The sequence below is a fragment of the Embiotoca jacksoni genome, unplaced genomic scaffold (genome assembly GCF_022577435.1).
Source record: "Embiotoca jacksoni isolate LCO1_2020_lvr unplaced genomic scaffold, fEmbJac1.0.p SCAF_5, whole genome shotgun sequence".
In the NCBI taxonomy this organism is placed as follows: Eukaryota; Metazoa; Chordata; class Actinopteri; family Embiotocidae; genus Embiotoca; species Embiotoca jacksoni.
The window spans coordinates 17,085,524-17,097,569 of record NW_027185403.1 but is presented as its reverse complement, the minus strand read 5'-3'; the positions used below and the strand labels follow the sequence as shown (position 1 = coordinate 17,097,569).

Sequence of the window (12,046 nt, the reverse complement as noted above, 5' to 3'; positions counted from 1 at the left end):
ATCAGGAATACAAATAAGGCACATTGATCCCTCTGTATCATTACAGACCAAACAGAAAACACATGTCGTGTCAATATTCTCAACACATTTTGTCAGACAGTCAGTAGCCGAGAGGACATGGCTCGACTTGTACGTGAATCCTCCGGTTAACCTGGACGGTGAAGGCGGTGGAACCGGAGACGGACAGTAAATACATGTGGAGGACGCACAGGAGGCAGATGAAGCCTTTTCATTGGACCGCGCTTATGACGTCAAAAAGGGGGCGTGTAGTTTGCTGCTAGCAGCTAGCCGCTGTGTGATCACTTGAGTTCAGTCTTGGCGGCGTCCAGCAGAAACTTACAATGAAACTGTAGATAATTTGGGCAACATTTACAGCAGACTCTCCTGGTTGTCTGCTGGCTGTGGTAACGATCAGGCGGATGGACAGGAACGTGGAGTGGAAAGGGTGAACCGGCCTCTCTCTTTGGATATAGCACTGTGGCTAACTTGGCTAATTAGCTCATCGGGCTCGGTAGCTGGACCGGCTAGGCTAGGCTAGGCTAGGCTAGGCAGAAGCTGGACTCCAGCGTCGTTAGGCTAGGCTAGGCTAGGCTAGGCTAGGCTGAAGCTGGACTCCTCCGTCGGACTTCAGGCTTCACTTCACTTTCTGCTCGCAGCGACCTGCCGGCTGGTTTGGACTAAACGCGAGCTCAGTTCACGCGCGAACATGAAGCGGTGTTTTTCCACGTCGCGGTAGTTTTTGCGTCGGTCCGGTCGTCGCTGCCTCGCAGCGGGTCGGAGGCTCGTCGTTGTGGGCTTTGTGCGGCATGTAGCCTCGGCGCGCTAACAGGAAGGTCGGTGGCCGCTCACGACGTTACCGACGTTATCAACGCAGGTCGGTGATGCTCAACACGTAGTTTTATGTCCGGACTGGTCGTGACGGAGTTGTTGTGTTTGATCGCCGGTGTTACTTCGCCCCCGGACCCGGACCCCCTCACGACGGGCCCTCGCTGCTGCCTCTGACTTCCTCCGGTGTGTTCGGCTCTCGGCGGCTCGGCTGGTGAAACACTTCTTCAAACAAACAGACCGATCATGTAACATCACGGAGCTGGTTAGCCGTTTTGAGTTCATGACTTGGTGACACGCAGACATTATTGATCAGAAATGAACGACTCGGGAATCACGCCGCAAGAAAAGATGGAGCTGGATCTGGAGATCCCGTCGTCGTTGGTCCAGACCGATGGACACCTGAGAAGATCCAACAGTGCACCCATGATTAATGGCTTAAGGTTATACAACATGATAGTTACATTCATTTACAGCAAAAATAATAAATCTTTCATTGAATATGTTTCTCCTTTTTTTTTTTTATACACATTGAAGTAGCTGCATTGCTCTGGCTGATGGGTAACAGACACGTGATGGAGGCTGTACATGTGTGTTTGCAGTGATAACTCGCAGGTGTTCCAGAGAGAGGTCCTACGTAGTCGGAGAAATAGCACCACAGTGGTCAACAAGTCCAACATGGTACGGTACTTTATTAACCACATGCAGGTTCAGGTAATTCATGTCTGAATTACACAGTATTGAATGTTCTCCTCTCGTATCCTCCGCAGGTCCCATCGTCACCTATTCGCATCCCCAGTAGCCGACTTCATCAGATTAAACAAGTAAGGAACAGATCTGCTGTTGTGGCTATTTCTGATTTTACATATAATGCTGAAAACAAGCATGTCAGACCACCGTCTCCTTCTCAAGCCGTAGGGAGTGATGTTGTCTAAAAAAAACAAAAAAACATGCAAGACTAGCACTTTTGGGAGTTCACAGGGCCGGCGATCTTCCAGAGTTGATCAATCGGTAGTATCGGACTCCTACAGAGGAAATGATAACTACTGGCTGAATTTCATTTCCACAAGAGAAGTGAAAAACAGCTCAGTTGTTTTGTTTGTGAAGAGATCGAAGTTGTTGTTTTGAGTCTGAATGACATGGTTGCATTTGTAATCTATTGGAGGACTCGGTAAGGAAAAGAAAGTAGCTAACATGACTTTATAACCATCGTCTCCTCTGTGCTCTTGCAGGAAGAAGGTGTAGATGTGATGAACAGAGAAACTGCTCATGAGCGGTGAGGCTACATATTTCGGCACACAGCCGGTGGATGAAGAGATGAACTCGAATCATTATTTTTGTTGGAGGAGAAAAGCTAACAGGCCTCATCTTTGTCTGTTTTATCTTTTTGTGCACACAGGGAAGTTCAAGCTGCCATGCAGATGAGCCAGTCCTGGGAAGAAAGCCTCAGCCTGGTAAAAAGGGCCCGTTACTACGTTTCGTGTCAAACCCACATAAGTATTGTTGATTGTTGCTCGGGATCCTTCAAAGTCATTGCCGCTGTGCTGTCCCTCTGCATGTTTTGGCCCTTGGGCCTTTTGTGTCCTCTTTATTTCTATAGAGAGGACAACACGTACAAACATGCTATATTAACAGTGAAACACCAGGGAGTTATCAGGGCCACCAGCCTTTCAAGGTCAGGCTGAGTTGGTAGTATAATACTCCCACATTCAATGATTTTTTTTTTACTACTTGACTAAGTGGTACTGTGGACTCACAGTATGCTGTGCAAAGCACTAACTGTCTGTGTTTGGTGATGTGTTCACAGAGTGACAATGATTTGGAGAAGTCAGCATCTTCATCTCCAAAGCGGATCGACTTTGTGCCTGTATCTCCTGCACCGTCTCCCACCAGAGGAATAGGAAAAAAGGTACGTCTGACCGCCCCGTGTTTGGATGCACCTGATTATACTCCAAATAACCAGATGACCAGTTAAAGCATTATGGTTTGCTTTAACCTGATTTTACTTAATAACTCCTAATAATGTTCATGAATGAAGGTATGTGCATCAGTCTGCAGGAAGTAAATTATTAGCAACAGAAAAGCAAGAACTTTTGTTTTAGCTTTCTGGGTAACTTTGTCCCTTTCAGTTTGCTGCTCGTCCAAAACGCAACTTTTTCTCTTAATTAGTGTCGAGCGCATCAATGCTGGTCGATCGAAATCATACTTTGCATCTGACTCATTCCTTTAATGCTGCATTTTTTGAAGGAAAGTGTTTCATACAATATAGATTTGCCTCCTCTATGTTGACATGAATTGTACAAAGATATATGAACACAGCAGGATAATCAATAATCAATCTTTATCTGGTGCGGTTGACTTCATCGCCATTTTGTCTGTTTCTGCCCCCTTTTTTTAAGCAGCAGTGTTTCTCTCCTTCACTACAAATTCTCGTGAGCAGCAATGGTCTAACCCCGAGCCCCATCCCCAGCCCAACACGGCGGTTCAGGTGAGCGGCACTTTGATAGTGTGGGAAGTTAAACCATTTTCGAATCGTCTGCAGGTTTCACTTTGCTCTTGACATTAATAAACCTAATAGATGCTGTAGTTATTTATTGCATCAGCTACTTCAGATAGCTATATGTGACTGTAGCAGCTTACTAAATCTGAAGATGACAGACTGTGTGCAGGAACATGTGTAACTGCAGCTCACGGCCACAGGTCGTTGATGGATTTCAAAATAAAATGGTTTAACGGCGTGTTTTCTGCAACTCTGCAGCCGACGGAGTCAAAGTCCAATCAACTGCATCAGAGCCAGCATACTCGGACCAATGAAACGCAAAGGTGAGATCGCTAACATGCCTTAATATATATAACTGTTACACGTGTCATTTCATTGATGGTTAGAGCCATCGTGTTGAGTATTTCAGACACATTTATTTTCTCAAAATTGATCTGTAATGTCTGACTATTAGAAAAAAAAACAAAAAAACTTTTGGATATTTTGATATCAGTCACAGATTTCTAAATGTCATGTCCTTTTCCTCAGCAGGTGAGATGGAGACAGAGAGTCAACCTAAGAGGCTCTTCCAGGGCACCACCACCATGCTGTCCTCCGACGCCTCCAACCTGTCAGATCTCAGTTGCTGGTAAGAAACTTTCTGTGAAGATAACGATCCTCCTGTTGATGCTCCGGCAGGAGAGCAGCCTCACTCCACCAATAACGACTGAACACCGTACCGCAGAGGTGATTCTTTGCACTACACCTGTAGTAGTTGGCGGCCGTGTCTTTCAAAGTAGCCTGTGCACAACGCAACACCCTGTGAGCGGGCGTGTTGTCATGTCGGAGAACCTTATTGTGCATATTTTAGCCAGCAGTGGTTTTCAGGTGAATTAGATGTGTTTTAACCTCAGTGGGGAGAAAAAGAAAAAGGGAGATTTCAGCAACGCCTTCCTTCAGAGTGAGTGGTGCCACAGTTACCATAATGGCAGCCTGCAGACCTTCTGAACTCTCCTTTGTTTCCCTTCCAGTCACTCTCCTGACGGCCTGGATGGCAGCCTCAGCAGCGTCGGCTCCTCTACCGACTCGCCGGGCAAAATGGAGGGAGTCTCACCTTCCTCATCCAGCAACTCGCCCTTTGCTTCCCTCCAGGATTTGTCTCCAAAATGATCTTGGGGTCATTTGAGACACTTGAAAAGGTGGGAAAATAACGCCTCTCCCCCGGGAGCCAGTTTTCTCCTCAGATCCTTCACCTCACCAACGCCTACATTTAGTTTGAGTGCGAGTTTCCCACGTCTGCTTCTGAACGGCTGTTTTCATGGCTACATTCACGAAGGGTCTCGATGTGTTCGAACGGAGGAAAACGAAAGCCATGGCTGAGTTTGTGTGTTGGAGGTGAGCCGAGTGAAACTGGCAATGACTGAAGACACTGTGAGAAGCAGCTGCTAATTGAGGATCTTGGATGGTGCTTGGCTTCATAGTGATGATGTGGTTGTTTTTTTTAAGTGGTCATCCTGCAAACTTGTCCTTCCAGTTCCCCTCACCAGGGAGAGACATTGCGCACCGGACGAATAAAAGACTGTTTGGATGTGTACATCTCCCCGTTCTAGTGCTGGAAAACTAAACTTCTGTCCACAGGCCTTTGTATCTACACAGTCCACAGATTTTGTAAGGAAAGATTTAACTTATTGTTTTTCTGCTCTGTTTTGTAATTATGTACATATGAACCTTGTCAGATGTCATACAGAGTTTGGCTGTGAGGTGAATGTAGACACAGGTCTTCAACAGCAAATGTTTTCTTTGTAAAAGAACAGAAACTTCTTTGGGGGTACAACTATGGAGGTTTTCTGTTATACTAAGCAGATGACTGTGGTGATTTTTTTTTTCCCCCCTCAATTTGACTGTTAAGACGAGTTTCTGAATGACTTGCTGCAACTTTAATTTGCCCAGAATGAGCAATTAAAGCAGCTAGCAGTAAATCATGGATGGAATAAGATGGTCATTCCTAGTAATCTCTCAACACTAAAGGTTTCTCTGTATCCTGAGTTCTTGTCAGGATGGGTTTTGTAGATATGAAAAGTCAAAAAAAAAAAAAAAAAAAAAAAGACCTTTTTTCTTTTGGCAAAGTGTTCTTATTTATGAAGAAGAAAAAAATGTTTCTATGAAATGGTTGGTGAAAGGTTTCTATCTCCAGTGAGAGTGACCCATTTGTGTTGTCACTTCCACACAATCAACTGACTGCTGGAACCTTCAGCACCATTGTGAGAGGAGAGACTGTTTCTTACTGCACAGGAAGCTCAATCCTGCAGCTTTCAGCCGGCGTAAGTCTGAAGCAGGAAACAAGTAAAACTTCTCTTTGGAACAAACCCAAGGAATCCCGTCTGTAGAGGTTCAGCCTGCACTGTGATATTTGCTTTCAGTTGTCATGGCCCGTGTCCGTATCCACCTGTGTAACTTCAAACTTCTGAACCCCTTCGTGGCTGCGTAACTTTTATTGTTTCTGTACTTAAAAGGAAGTGATTGTAAATCATTTTATGGACGTGTGCCCTTTAATTTAAAGAAAAGCGTGGTTGCAGTTCATTCACTGAATGTCTTTTCCTTTTTACAAATAAGAAAATGTGCCCTGCTGTCAACAAGATATTTTTCCGAGATGATTTTTTTTTTTTTTACTCGTGCTGTTTGGGCCAAGAATTTAGCAACTGATGATGCTATGCTGTATGTCTAATGGGAAGGATGTAATCTTGCCAAGCTGGCTAACACCTTGCCTGTGCTCGTGTCTTTTGTGATTGCCATCGTAGCGGACATCAGGACTGCATAAATTATTTCGTTACTATATCTGTGGAGCGGTTTTAAATATTTTTAAACGGGATGAACCTTATTTACAGATCTGGAACTAACTGGTACACGAGCATGCCACATGCAGCCTCCAGGAGGGGGGATACTTTTTATTTTAAGTAACTACCGTTGCAAAGCTAACAGAGGCTGTATTGTCCTGTTGTGCGATCTCCAGCCTCCTGACTCAACTTGTAAAGTGCAATAACAACAAAAAAAGCAGTTTCTATCTATAGATATAATAGAATACAGCTGTAATTGAGACTTTATTAAACGTTTGATGGAGCATTGATATAGTACGGCAAGCGAGCCCTCCTTCAAAAGAAGATCTGTCCTTTGGTGACATGTAGAAGTATCTTACTGCTGATGACATAAAAGCTCATTCAGGTAACGTATCCACACATGCAAACAACTGCATTTAGTCCTCAGTCTACACTAAAAATGCCTACAAAAGAAATGCAAAAAAAAAAAAAAAAATCCATCAACCATAATGTAGGTTACAGGTGAAAACCATAACAAAATTTTAATGGCTTTATATACATGTTTGCATGTAAATTCCTTCACTCACGTTAACCATGTTCCGTCACACAATGGCAAATACACACAGAATTTGAGGCCCAAACAACACTGAGTGGCCTCATGTTTCCTCACAGGCTCATGGACACATCCACTCACACTGCCACTCTGACCAACACACTGCAGGTCTCCCCCTCTTTGCATCAGGTCGGCATTGTGTCAACGTATATATTAACACAAACGTGTAGATTAGAAAACAAATATTCTAAGATGTATTCCTCAGGATGAGGTCGTCGAAGAAGTACCCTCGTCCCCCCGCTGTCAGCTCTTCTCGCTGAACGTCGTAGGGCTTCGTGTGCGAGAACATTTCTCCTTCCTCTCAGCTCTCGCAGCACTTCATGTGCGGAGGATGACCATTGTAAGAAGACCTAAAATCGGGTACATTCAACAAAGTGATTTCATTAACAAAAGCACTGCAGTGTAAAATTAAGTTTCACACGCAGTGCAAAGTCAACGGCACGAGTTGGCATTTTTTTGTACTTACCGAGAACATAAGCAGCTACAAGTTTCTTGTTAACACTTAAGTGGAGGTAGACAGGCACAGTGGATTCTAGCTCCCCCAGCGTGGGGAGCATCAGGGCGGCCATACACACCAGCCCAAGCAGCACCGTCAGCAGACTGGGACCTCCAGCAACAGGACGGCTCTCTGCTGAACGAACAAACAAACAAATTCAAAAAGGTTCTTCTCATGTGTGTATGAAAATATAACTATACTGCTGCAGAATTTTTTTGGGGATAAAAATGCAGTTTGTATACACTGAGCCTTTGGCCTTTGCTCTGAATTTAAATGATGTGCTGGTGGCGGGCAAACATCAGCCAGCTGAACAAAAAACATCCCCCCCCCGCACAGAATCCATTTGTACTTTTAAAGTTTACATCAAAACTATGTAAATACAATCCCATGGTATTGAAAGTCTCATCTTATTCTCATGATGCTGAACTGAAGTGCAATAAGCTTATTGGCGGATAAAGATAAATAACGTAATCTACTTCATTTAACCCTTAAATCCAAACAGTCATTGTACGGCTGTAGTGTATTTGATCAACACGTGTACATTAAAACCAGTTCTGTCATTCCAACTTTAAGTGAATCAGTCCACTGTTAATCCCGTGTAGACAACGGTAACTCAGTGTCAGCAACGAGATCAAGAGGATGGTTACGACCTTCAATATTACTAAATCATAATTGTCATACGGAGTGAGATAAGTCGACATAAAATGATGTGATGATCAACGTTCCCCTTAATGTCAACAAGTTGAAGTTCATGAACATTTGGCTCCATCTGGTGGTGCATCGCAGAACAGTCCTTCACCCTACCTGTCTGAAATACAGTCTGCTCAAAAAACTCGCTGTCTGCAAACTGCTCCTTGACTCTGCGATCCTCGTCTTGGGGTCGTGGGCTCGGCGGCTCCTGTGAGGCGGACGGACGCAGCGTGGCCGTCACCTCTTTGCGACCCAGAGCCTTGCGCTGACTCTGCTCCGACACCTGCAGTCGGAACTTGTCGTACACCCCGTAGTGGCACGCCCGCACATCTCTGTGTCGGATCACTCTGTGTGGACGCAGAAAGTTAGACGGTCTGCTTAACCGGGTGAGAGGTGACCTGCAAAACTACTAGCTGGTGGAAAACAAACAAGCAAAACTGCCAAACAAAGACAACAAGTAAAGATTTAGCAACGCAGGCAAAAAAAACACCAATGAAAATGACACAATAACCTTCGACCGCTGTCCAAAAAAGTCGTAGGTCTCAAAAACTCACATGTCAACACAACACTGTGGCTTGACGGCCCCGGTGGCATCCACCACGGTGTACTTGTTTGGCGCCGTGCACAGCACTGACAAAGAAGAAAACAACACACAAATTATCCGGATGATCTGGAGCGCAGTAATTCACAAAACACGAACTAGTGACACGTGTAGATCGTCTTCTCCTCTGCTCACTGACCTTTGAACTTGAGGGCGAACTCATAGGGATTGTAGAGGGTGAGCACCTGCTTGTGTGACGTCTGATCATCTGCGTAGAAGACGAGCTCAGTGGGGAAAACGAACACGGGAAGGCTTCCTTCCACCAGCTCAGGCTGTCGATGCTGCTGCTGCATTGGCTCCCGCTGAGCTCTGCCCCTTCCCCGTCCACGGTCTGCCTGGCCCCCCCACTCTTCTCTTGCAACTATCAAGCTGTGTGAACTCCCTTCAGGTAGAAATGCCACTTCCCTCTCTCAGCTCCTTAAGGCCATGATATGATACTGTGAAGAGACAGAGAGGGGGGGGGGGGGGGGGGGGGACACAAAGGGAATTTAGTAAGAGGCACTAACGGAGCACCCCATTACCATTTTGTGACACATCAATATTTTATTCCACTACATGTTTCACATTACATGCTTTATCTCATTTATTTATGCATCTGATGCTTTCTAGTTACTTTGCACCTAAATATACTGTATTTAGATAGATAGATAGATAGATAGATAGATACTTTATTAATCCCTCAGAGGGAATTTTTTTTTATGTCACAGCAGCATATACAGGGCAAAAAATGTAATATAATTAAAAAAAAAAAAAAGCACATTCTATATAATAAAATTAAATAAACTAAACTAAGCTAACCTAAACCTAAACAACAGTGCAATGGATTATAACAAAACAACATACAAGACAGCAGTGCCAGGGTGTTATTGTTGTGTGATGGATTTTGCCAGAGGTGAGTTATTGTACAGTCTTATTGCAGCGGGCAGGAATGATCTCCTGTATCAGGAATGATCTCCTGGATCAGGAACGATCTCCTGGATCAGGAATGATCTCCTGTATCTGGAATGATCTCCTGTATCTGGAATGATCTCCTGGATCAGGAATGATCTCCTGTATCAGGAATGATCTCCTGTATCTGGAATGATCTCCTGGATCAGGAACGATCTCCTGTATCAGGAATGATCTCCTGTATCTGGAATGATCTCCTGTATCTGGAATGATCTCCTGGATCAGGAATGATCTCCTGGATCAGGAACGATCTCCTGGATCAGGAATGATCTCCTGTATCAGGAACGATCTCCTCAGCGTCCTCCTCTCCACCACCTTTTCCAGACTGTCCAGTTTGCAGCCTTCTTAAGCAGTTTGTTAAGTCTGTTGGTGTCGCCGGCTCCAATGCTGCTCATAGGCTTCATATGATGCAAGTAATCGAGTAGTTGATACTCAGAAAATTAGACCCCAACTATTTTAATAATCAATCGATTTTGAGTCATATTTTTGTTGTAGAAAAATTAAGAATATCTGATTATATTCTCTTAAATATGATTTTTTTTTTTCTAGTTTCTTTAGTCTGCAGTGATAATAAACCAAATGTTTCAGTTCTGGATTGTTAGTCGGGACAAAACTAGACATTTTAGGCAGCACGTTGGGCTTTGCACAACCTTTCTCACCATGTTCTGATAATTTAAAGACCAAACAATTCGTTAAAAATGATTATTATTCACAGCCCTACTTCCAAAGGTTTACACTAAAACCCAGTTAATACTGCATTTTTGGGACCTACAACAATATTGATAGGATTTCAATAAAAAATTGGGCATGTTTGTACACTAACTCACACACACGATAACCTTTGACCCTTCAGTGCAGCAGCTTCTTGTTAAGTATGTACTAGTACTCCTGCAAAGGGGGACGACTTCCAACGAGTGAAGGAAAACGGAAAGGTGTATAACTCTGAAGGTTAAGTACAAGTTTAACAAAGGTGAACGGTACGAGCGTGTAAACGCCATGTGGCCGGTCACGTGACTCGTTGTGTTTACACGTCTCGCGGAGCTCGAGGAGCAGCGAGGCTCGCGGTGTCGCAACACTTGTCCCCCTCACTGACGTCACACACGTATATAAAGGATCTCCATCCATTCACGACACCGACAGCAACGTGTTGGTGAAGTCGCTGCCCGGTGTGTCGGGTGTCGTGAAGTTATAACTCCGGCTGTCTTACGTGCAGGACGTGAGCTGGACGCTTCCTTTAAACCGACGACGTAAACACACACCACATAGCAGCTCCTCACGGAAGTATTGAAGTCATACATATCGCACCGATGTCCCACCATTAAGTCCTATTAACCGTTTTATATGTTGTCTCGCTGCCACTGACACGTCTTTTAAGTGTAACGCTAACGTCGTACAATAGTGTCGGCTAGCGTTAGCCGGCTGTGAAAGCCCCATGTTGAGGCTGATAAACGTTGTCTTCGTTTAATTAAAACAACAACAAAGACCGCACAGGTTTGTTTTATCTCAACACAAATACGAGCGTGGGACTTTACCTTGTTGCCAGCATGCAAGTTCGTGAAAGGTCAGAGCTTTATAAGCAAGAGTCTGTGCTTCTGCTGCCACCCTGTTGTTGTTTCTCTTCAGACCTTTTTCCTTTTTTCTTTTCTTTTCTTTTTTTTTTTTTTGTGAATAATTATACTGCAGAGCTCGCGGTGCATTCTGGGATGGCGGAGGGCGAACAGGCGACGTACGGACGTCAGATGTTGTCTAAGCATGCGGAGTAACATCATAATTTCATAACGTGCCGCTTGGAAAGCACGTAAATAAGGGCGTGTGAAACTTGTTTTATGCTATTAAACCCCACATAAGCCAAGCATATTCAGTTTTATTGACGTCATACTTTGAGTTCTTAACTGTAATCAAATCAAATTATTCGTACAAAATAGCTCCAAATTGTCTTAGTGTTTCACCCTCGCGCAAGGATATCATTGTTTATCGGGCTATTTCGGCCTGCAACAGACAGAAATGTTTTTAAATCATAAAAATTTTCATTTTCATTTTCATTTTCAGTCATATAGAATCGTTTTAGTATGTTGTGTTAATTAATCATTCCGGAAAACATATTTATCATCCATGCAACCTGTTTTTCAAAGACTTAAAATGAAAACAACAAATGTAATTGTAAGGAATTTTGTACTACAATAAAGTAATAGCTTTAAGCAGACAAATATGCCCAGGAAAGAAACTTGTACCTGGTATTGTACCAGGTAATCTTTGAGGAAATGTTCTCATCAAGGGCACATCACCCTTCAATGCGATGCTGTCAGATGTACTATAATTTTGAACTGCCAAACCAAATGGAAAAAGGGGGTAAACATATTTGTTTTAATTTTGAGGCTTGATGGCGAGAATTACTTTTAAAATTCGAATACAATGTTTTGGCTTTGTGTGTTAAATGTCCACTTCAGTTTTCGTTTCTGACTTAAATTATACATTTTATCTGGAGTCTGCCATCGCAGCACAACATGCATGTATGTCTCCATGACAATAGATCTAAATACGTGAACTTATTACATATTTTTGTTTACTTGGTTGGGTCAGG

At 43.7% G+C, this 12,046-nt stretch overlaps 2 protein-coding genes and 1 non-coding gene across 5 annotated transcripts; 2 read left to right on the top strand and 1 right to left on the bottom strand.

Moving 5' to 3' along the window:
• Window positions 1-255: 255 nt before the first annotated feature.
• Window positions 256-6,066, top strand: pabir2 (PABIR family member 2). 2 transcript variants are annotated; one of them, XM_069170449.1, is made up of 10 exons: window positions 256-1,268; window positions 1,428-1,506; window positions 1,596-1,649; window positions 2,058-2,101; window positions 2,225-2,279; window positions 2,633-2,734; window positions 3,228-3,313; window positions 3,584-3,648; window positions 3,857-3,953; window positions 4,336-6,066. In XM_069170449.1, the coding sequence occupies exons 1-10, from the start codon at window positions 1,144-1,146 to the stop codon at window positions 4,472-4,474; spliced, it is 846 nt and encodes a 281-aa protein (XP_069026550.1). In that variant the 5' UTR covers window positions 256-1,143; the 3' UTR covers window positions 4,475-6,066. The 2 variants fall into 2 exon arrangements, with proteins under 2 accessions (XP_069026550.1, XP_069026549.1); XM_069170448.1 differs by having other exon boundaries at window positions 257-1,268; window positions 3,854-3,953.
• LOC138211805 (small nucleolar RNA U109) lies at window positions 2,378-2,536 on the top strand. Its single transcript, XR_011179362.1, has one exon. It is a non-coding gene; the product is annotated as a small nucleolar RNA U109 (small nucleolar RNA).
• A 323-nt stretch (window positions 6,067-6,389) lies between the features above and the next one.
• Window positions 6,390-11,105, bottom strand: mospd1 (motile sperm domain containing 1). Of its 2 annotated transcripts, none has more exons than XM_069170450.1 (6): window positions 10,998-11,105; window positions 8,657-8,954; window positions 8,471-8,546; window positions 8,031-8,263; window positions 7,197-7,361; window positions 6,390-7,080 (listed from the first exon to the last, which is right to left on the bottom strand). In XM_069170450.1, exons 2-6 carry the CDS (start codon window positions 8,808-8,810, stop codon window positions 7,049-7,051), a joined length of 660 nt encoding a protein of 219 aa, XP_069026551.1. In that variant the 5' UTR covers window positions 8,811-8,954; window positions 10,998-11,105; the 3' UTR covers window positions 6,390-7,048. The 2 variants fall into 2 exon arrangements, with proteins under 2 accessions (XP_069026551.1, XP_069026552.1); XM_069170451.1 differs by having other exon boundaries at window positions 7,197-7,358.
• Window positions 11,106-12,046: the final 941 nt, after the last annotated feature.

Bases quoted from the DNA above. Each gene is read 5' to 3' on its own strand.
- pabir2 (XM_069170448.1), top strand. From the start codon at position 1,144: ATGAACGACTCGGGAATCACGCCGCAAGAAAAGATGGAGCTGGATCTG. The intron at 1,650-2,057 runs GTAAGGAACAGA...GTGCTCTTGCAG, and splicing joins GACTTCATCAGATTAAACAA to GAAGAAGGTGTAGATGTGAT. The intron at 2,102-2,224 runs GTGAGGCTACAT...TTGTGCACACAG, and splicing joins AGAGAAACTGCTCATGAGCG to GGAAGTTCAAGCTGCCATGC.
- mospd1 (XM_069170450.1), bottom strand. From the start codon at position 8,810: ATGCAGCAGCAGCATCGACAGCCTGAGCTGGTGGAAGGAAGCCTTCCC. The intron at 8,547-8,656 runs GTCAGTGAGCAG...CTTCTTTGTCAG, and splicing joins GTTCGCCCTCAAGTTCAAAG to TGCTGTGCACGGCGCCAAAC. The intron at 7,081-7,196 runs GTAAGTACAAAA...ACCCGATTTTAG, and splicing joins TGTAGCTGCTTATGTTCTCG to GTCTTCTTACAATGGTCATC.